We start from the raw sequence: 7,977 nt of genomic DNA, 5'->3' as shown, positions 1-7,977 counted from the left end.
TTCATAGTCCCAGCTGCTGTGTATACACCTCTTAAAAGTAAAAAAATGAAAAAGCCTCTTTGCTGTGTGGAAGTGCCTTGTGTGTTTTGTAAAATCCACATAAAATGTTCAGTGGTTGCTATATTTATAAGACAAATTGGTTACCCCTGAAGGAGCTTGAAGATGTGGTTCTCAAGGGTCTTTGTGCTGCAGATGAAAATGGAAGCATTATTTTTGAACTCCTTCTGCTCATGTCAGTGACTCCCACCTGCAGCCAATCCACTGGTTATAAGAAACCATGAATTCCCATGTACTGCAGGATAACAACCAGGGCCAGCCCAACCCAAATTCCCGGTAAGTTTTGCTAGCCCTTAATATGTGTTTTGCTTCCATTTCACACCTTGGGGTGGGAGACAATCTTTACTTATGCTGGTGTGGTGTGCGTCTGTCTCAGACGTGTGTGTAAGGTGCATTTCTCAGTTTGGGTCTCTCTCTCTCTCTCTCTCTCTCTCTCTCTCTCTCTCTCTCTCTCTTTCTGTTGAGACTCCTATCTTAACACTTATCAGTAATTTAAGATTGGTTTTGGGTGTTTTGTTTGTTTGTTTGTTTAAGAATTTCACTTTCTTTGAAGATAACAAAGTGTATTTTTTCAAAGATAAAAAGGCATACTCAAACTTTGTAGGTTGTATTCATAATTACTTTGCTTATCAGTGTATAATGAATGTTCTCATCATCATGGAATCCTTTAAGCTAATCAATTGGATTTTGGAAATCTCATGTGCAAATGAATCGGGAAAAAAGGAAGGCTGCAAAATTCAGGTGAACCAATATATTATTTCTTCTTTCTTGTCTTCCTTTAAAGATGCTTCCTGTTTCTCTTTTCTGCTTTCTCTCGCCTCTCTCTCTCTCTCTCTCTCTCTCTCTCTCTCTGTCCAGGACATTTCCTCATCCTTCCTTTCACTCAGCTTCATTCCACCATGCCCAAAGCATTCCTGCTGCTGTGTGTTGCCCTGGTGCTACTTGGGCCTGTGCACGGAGCCATGAGAAACACAGAGAAATGGAAGCCACTCAGCAACCCCAGAAACCGAGATCTGGTGAGAACTTTCATTGGGACATGCTGGGCTACAGGGTGAAATCAGCATCTCTGGATGTATGTGCACTGTATTCTGCTAGAGCACAGTGCAGAGGAGGCTATCAAGGGCTGAGAAGATTCCGCCAGCAGGATCAGATGAGAGTTTTGTTAGCTGGCATCCTATTGTTCCTCTGGCCAATTTACTTTGTTTCTGTATGGAGAAACAAATTTATATTTAGAAATCATCTTATACACACATAGCACATTACATTTGTAAATGATCGTGTATACACATTGACTTTATAACCTTGATTTTTAGCATGTATACAAAATCAAAAGTGTGCCAGGGAATTGCGTTTTGCACAGCTTAGATTGAACTGATAATAAAACAGATTCTCAGATAAGCAACACTTGCAAAGCACAATTGCAAAAAAATGAAAGTTGACCTGAATTCTTATCAATTTACTAGGCATTATTTTCAACAGAAAGTTATCTAAGAAATAGAATTGAAAATATCTGTAAAAATACTCTTTTTAAAAAATATGCCAAATACAATAAAACTGCTGGCACTGCTATTTCAAAATACAGTTTCCCCAAGGGAAATGATGTGAAATATTAACAATAGAGGATTAAAACAATCAAATAGCCCTTTGCTCAGCTTCTATGTATTTATTTCCTAAAGGAAAGCAAAAAAACTCATGTCTGGAAAAAAACTATTTCAGAAGACAATGACTGGGGTCTTATTTTCAGTCAGAGAAGAGGTGCCAAGCTCTGATCACTGTGGACTTCAATTTCATCTCTGACATTGCTACTCAGGCGTGGTTTACAACGAACCCTCTGACAGTGGTGCTGCTAAATAATTGATATTCCTCTCTCGATTTCCACCATGAATGGTGAATTATCATCTTGTTTAGGGTTGAAATGTCAGACACAAGGCAGGCTGGAGGACAGCAGAGGGGGAGGAAAAGCAGCCAAAGCTGGGCTTCTATGTCTGAGGTTTTCAACTCTTGCCTCCTAGATAAGCCCTAAAGTCAATTCAGTGGGGAAAACAAAGGGGACATTTTTTGGTGTTTAATTCATATATGGTAACTGAATGTTTTCTTTCTCTCTTCAGTTTTTCAGAACCCTTCAGGCATATTTTAAGGAAAGAGGTCTTGATCTTGAAAGGTTTCCAAATATATTTTCCATGAATGAGAATCCCAGACCTCTCTCTTTCCAATCAGAACTTATTGCTTCTGCATTTGCAGGTTATGAAGAGCAGAAAAACTCCTTTCCCAATTACCTGAAAGGCTGAATGTTTCTTCTGAGAGCAGGTAAAAGTTACTTCTTTATTCCCAGGATCTGTCCAAACATACAACTCAGTCATAAAGAGATTTTGAAAGTATTTATTTGAAAAATGATATTAGTTTCTTATAGAAGTAAGTGCTTAGTTCAGAAGATATTCATCATCGGTAAAATTTGGATATGGTTCAGGTATTTCATGATCTGGTTTTAAAAAGAAATGACAGTTATGAATTTTGAAGCATAGATTTCGAGGAAGAAATATATTAAAATAGAATTATCCCTCTTAATATGATTATTAAATGTAATAGAATGCCACACACTTTTATCTATACGCTTTTTTCAGGTGAGGTCATATAGCCAAGTTAAGTGGAAAATCATATAAAAAGAAATTATGTCAAATTGTGCAGTTGCATTAAATAGAAAGTAAAGTTAAAAGAATGGTTTTTTTTAGGAGAAAGCAGCAAGCATAGTTTGAGCTTGAACTTCCTCATCTAGAGGAAAAAAATGATAAAATATTAGTAAAAATGGATTTGTCTCACAGGAAAAATTTTTTAATTTGTTTATATTTAAGATAGGAGTTTTATTATTCTTATTACTTTAGCACTCCTATCAAATAAATACCTACCATTAAAAAAATAAACAGATATGGGGTATTCCAAGAAAATACATTCTAATTCTAATCTATTGGGTTTTTGTTCAGCTGAATAATGCAGGGAACTGAATCAAAATTAAAAGCTATTCCCATTCGTCCACAAGGTAGGAATAATATTGTGAGGAAGCATACTGCTGTTACACTTTATTGTGCATATGAAAGGAGTTTGATTGTCAGTTCTTTCAAATGTGATGATTTAAAAAAATAATGATGTTATTCTAAAAAGAAGATGAAACATACCTGTGGCATATGCATTGTTCTACAATAAGAAAAAAAAAGAGTGAACAGAAAGATGTTAATGAAGGGTTCCCTTGACTGCTTTTTACACTTAGGCCCTAGTTTATCAGACACTAAAACAGAGAATAGCTATTAATACCACAGTACCTACTTTGGTATGAAGTAGTATTGCATAATGCTTGTAAGCCTAGTTTCATCTATAAATTGCAGATACTAATCTCCAACTCATAGAAAAGATCAGACAAAATATCAAATATATACTTTCATGTGAGTGTGGAATGAGGTCATGTTTAAGGGCAGGGAACAGAAAAAGCACCAGGTTGGTGATATTGTATTATAAGGGGAATTACTCAGCTTTGTGAAAGAAGTGAAGCTTCTGATTTGGAGAATATTTCATATTTATAACCTCTCCTTCTCTAATATCTCTGATTAGAAAATGAAGACAAAAAGATTTTTCATTGAAGGATGCTGATCTTTGTATTAATTGTACAGTCTTCAATTTCTATGTTATATATGATATTTTCTCCTTTTTTCAGATGTCTTTTTAAAACTACAGATGAAGCTTCTTATTAGAAAAATTCAATCATGGTCATGGCTAAACATTTTTCCTCTCCACTTTCGTCAATTTGTAATGAATTTATTCTACATTTCCAAGTTTATATATAAAATGCTTGCCTTTGGGATTTATGCAACTTATGTGTATGTTTTTGGTGTTTCTTCCACTTTATAACCATAAGTATCCATGTAGAGCACTGCATATATTTGCAAGAGTTACAAAAAATACCATAAAGTCAGAAGAAATGATGATCCTCTAAATCACATGTTTCCTTTAAGCTTATCTTACATGTGTTTATTACTTTTCATTAATATTTTTATTTGAAAGGGACATGGTTTGTTTTTACTTTAGTCCATTATATGTAATAGGGACTTGGGTTTAAAATTTGTCTTTTTTCTAGAAAAAAGATGCATTTGCACTTTCAGCATATGCTATTGGAAGACTCCTAGTCATAGTTTCATACCAAGAAAGATAAGTGATAAATATCCATAATTAAGTTGAAATAGAAAGCAAAGAAACATGGGATTCTAGGAGTTGCTAGGGTCTCTGGGAAATGTTCTCTGCCACTATGTTCAGAGGTGGACATTGTGCTACGCCAAAATACCCTAGCCACGTCTCAGCTCTGGTACACAGCCTCCTCAAGAAGGGAGAGTAGAAACTGGTATGAATTACAGCCTACCTTCTCCCTTCCCTCCCTGCTGGGGCTGACTTGTTCTGATTCTCACATTCTCATTTGGAATCACTACTCTTCCTGTATCTTTATGGAGAACTGCACCATTTTCTCTGTGATTCCTGCAAAAGGAACACTGTACTAGAAAGAAACTTCTGTGTCCTAATAACACTAGTCTGTACATTCCTGATTAGTTTTCTGTGGCTTTCTTATGGATGATTGATATTGAATATCAAGTGTAACAACATGCAAGAACAAATTCTATGTGTGGTTTAATATGTTCTGTTATAATTAGTTGCATATGTGTCTGTTTTCACTGGACAGTTGTGAGGTCTTTGTAAACCATTTTTATTTCTCCAGCACTTAACACAATGCCTAGCATATAGCAAATGTTCAATAAATACTTGTTGAATTGAAGCAAATGTGTGCTATTCTGCTATTATTCACACAGCAATGGAAGCTGATTCTAGTTAATGTCAAGAATATTTTTTTTACCATTTGAAATATATAAGGAATTATTGATGAGCTATTCCTCATAAAAATATAACCTATTCAGATAAATGGTAGAGAAATAGGGAGTGCTTCGCCATGGTCCAGTTCTGCTCACTGTATGTGACCATTTAGCACACCTGCTCCTCATACACTATATATTAGTAGTTTTCCCACCCCTGACCTATTATTTTAATAACCAAACCTCCCTTCACACATTTCTAAAAGCCCACTGGGGAATTGATTTTGCTCTTAGCTGAGAACTATTGATAGGAAAATAGCAAAGTATAGTGTTTCCTCTAGAAATAAATGTTCTGCAGGTGATCTAGGCTCTCAAGGGATCCATGGGTGCTTCTCTACATAGGTCCTTGGTAGCCTTGTGGAGGGGAGAAAAAGGGAGTTCTATGGAAAGTAATCTCACAGGATGATCAGATCACAAATTTCTAACTGGGCAGGTCATGGTAGATAGTCACACCCCAGGCATATAACTTTTCAGTGAAAGGTTTATCTTTGCCTTAAGCAAGCCCTGGCCAATGTTTCTGTGCATCTAGGTTAAACAGCTGTGAAATAAGCCTTAACCACCCTCAAGAGAGCACATAATTTTGTTAACTATCCTGTAATCCAATCCCCACTTTGCTTTCTCCCACCTCTATGTAATCTTCCTTACCTTCCCTCCTTAATTTCAAATGCATAAAGGAAGCTGCAAAGCTGTTATTTTCTAGAGTGTTTGAGATCTTGCTCACTGGCATATGTGGTCAATTTGGCTCAAATAAACTCATAAAAATTCTCTACAGGTTTGGGCATTTCTTACGTTGACAGCCTCTCAACACTGACGTTCTTCTTTGATGAGCACCACATTCCCCATGCCTACGACATGGCCTATTGTCCCCTATCCCAGATATAGGGTGGTAAAGAACTGTTAAGGGTATGAGGTTTTACTCTACTTGTAAGCTACATGTTATCCTGCTGTAGTTTCTCAGATCCTGGCAGACACGTGAGACTCCTGGGTCTGAAGCAAGGGACTTGATTACTCATGGTGCAGTAGGAAGCACGAGTTTTACATTCGCCTTGGTTCTCCTTATCCCCCAAGTATCATGGGGCCATATGGAGGTGGGTCCTGGTGTATACTGTGCACAAGTGGGTTTGTACCACAGCGGAGGAACCCCAAACATAGGAAATACCCACTCTTATTAGAGGTTTACTAGCAAACAAGCTCAACATTTGCCCCAGAGAGAAACATTATCTTTATTATATTAGTCAGGCAACAAATCTTCTCTCTAGCCCAGAGGGAGACAATATCTCTATCTTTCAAGGCTGTTTGTTCTACAGACATCCTTGAAAAGACAGTCCTGGATGAAAGCTGTCATAAGCCTTTATAGAAAAGTGAGAGAACCATCAAAAACTGGTCTCCCCAGAAGCGTCACACCCCATTCTGGCTTCTCCCTTTGACAAGGAAAACAGGATGGACTCATCTCCTCCTTCTGTACTCTTAATTCTGTCATCATGGCACAAATTCAATGTTATGCTTTCTCAAGACATTCCATTTTGATTCTCAAAAATGAGTCTGCAAGTCTAAAGAGTTTCTTCTTGCTATTTTCATTACTGTCATAACAATTCCACTACATCTCAATGTAATATGGATGTCTCTGACTCACCAGGGGACAAATCTCTTACAGGGAAGTAGAGAAAAGAAAAACAGAAAGATTGCAATTTCAAGTTCTGTTGCTCCATTCTGAGCTGTAAAATAACTTTCATGTCATAAAGATAACTGATAGCAGAAAAACTAACTCTCCATCCCTTGCTCCCCACTCCTTATTCTCTACATGAATCTATATCTTCACAATTGTTATTCCTATATTCCAGACAGCCAACAATAAACAAGACAGCCTAAGCCAGCTGGATCTTAGGAGAGCATTCTCCTTCCTTTGATTACCTTCTTTTAGCAGAGTTAGGCCTAGAGACCTTTGACTTCCTCTTAAATGCAGTTCCCTGACTGCCTGGAGAAATTCAGGGAAGCATTTCCCTATGAGTGATTTCTGTGGATTACCTCAACCCAACCCACTTTGCTTGCCCCCGTGTTTTATACCCAGCTAGAGCCCTGAGGATCTTTTATGATGAGAAAGGGGATGATTTCTAGCTATGAAATATTTTTTTTTCTGACCTGGTAGTCCCCCTCTTATAGGTCCTGGCCCCTCCTCATTTGCCATTCTATTGTTGCTTATTCTCATCTGTATTGTCATAAAGAGGCACCAATGGCCAGGTGATAGGCTCCCTGTAACTTGTCTCTATAACCTTAGTTGTATGCTGAGCTGCCCTGCCCATACCTCAACTCAGGTAGCACTGTTCTCAAGGTGTTGATAGCTAGTGTCTCTAGAGTAGGACAGCAGAGCAATAGTTATAAGACAAGGTAAAATACAAACCACAGGAGCATGTAGGAGGTGAAGAATAGTTTCATTGAGGGGAGGCAGTATATCATATTAATTCCAAGCATGGGATTTGGAGACAGTAAGGCCAGGGTTCAAATCCTGGCTCTATTACTGGTTAGATATGGTACTTTGACGTTAGGAATAACAGCATCCATTTTTAAGAATTATTTTGCATTACGTATGCAATATGCGTAAGAACTGGCCTGTAGTATACGGGCAAGTGTGTGGTGATCATATTAAGCATTTGACTGTTAAGAAAAGAAGAAACCTTGGGTGGGAGTTAGGGGTGGAACATAAAATCCAGATAAATTTATTTACAGATTGAGAAGGAGGCTGAGGAAAGGGAGTGTTTGAGGATTTGTGGAAGAAGAGAAAAGTGATGGTGCCATTCATTGGAGGAGATGAGATTTAGACCGTAAACTGGAGGAGGACTTGAGCTTTCTGTGCTAGGGGAGAACTGGAAAGTGGAACATGCACCTAACAGAGCAACTGGTTTAGTTAAAAAAACACACAAATCACTACAGCCAACATCAAATTGATTTACACAAACATTCAGAAAAGGAAATGGGTTGGGAGTGAAAATCTTAACGGAGGGTTGAGGGAAATGATCTA

General features: G+C 37.6%; 1 protein-coding gene across 1 annotated transcript; it reads left to right on the top strand.

Annotated features, from left to right (window-relative positions):
* The first annotated feature begins 924 nt into the window (after nucleotides 1–924).
* C17H2orf66 (chromosome 17 C2orf66 homolog) lies at nucleotides 925–4,806 on the top strand. Its single transcript, XM_019741294.3, has 3 exons — nucleotides 925–1,073; nucleotides 2,166–2,364; nucleotides 3,761–4,806. The coding sequence occupies exons 1-2, from the start codon at nucleotides 957–959 to the stop codon at nucleotides 2,343–2,345; spliced, it is 297 nt and encodes a 98-aa protein (XP_019596853.3). The 5' UTR covers nucleotides 925–956; the 3' UTR covers nucleotides 2,346–2,364; nucleotides 3,761–4,806.
* The last annotated feature ends 3,171 nt before the right edge of the window (nucleotides 4,807–7,977 follow it).

The sequence above is a fragment of the Rhinolophus sinicus genome, chromosome 17, assembly GCF_057876585.1.
Source record: "Rhinolophus sinicus isolate RSI-liver-muscle chromosome 17, RSI-T2T, whole genome shotgun sequence".
In the NCBI taxonomy this organism is placed as follows: domain Eukaryota; kingdom Metazoa; phylum Chordata; class Mammalia; order Chiroptera; family Rhinolophidae; genus Rhinolophus; species Rhinolophus sinicus.
Note: the sequence above shows the minus strand (reverse complement) of the source record. Positions and strands in the feature narration are given on the sequence as shown.

Coding starts and splice junctions, on each gene's coding strand:
- C17H2orf66 (XM_019741294.3), top strand. CDS start 957: ATGCCCAAAGCATTCCTGCTGCTGTGTGTTGCCCTGGTGCTACTTGGG. Junction 1,074..2,165: donor ACCCCAGAAACCGAGATCTG/GTGAGAACTTTC, acceptor TTCTCTCTTCAG/TTTTTCAGAACCCTTCAGGC.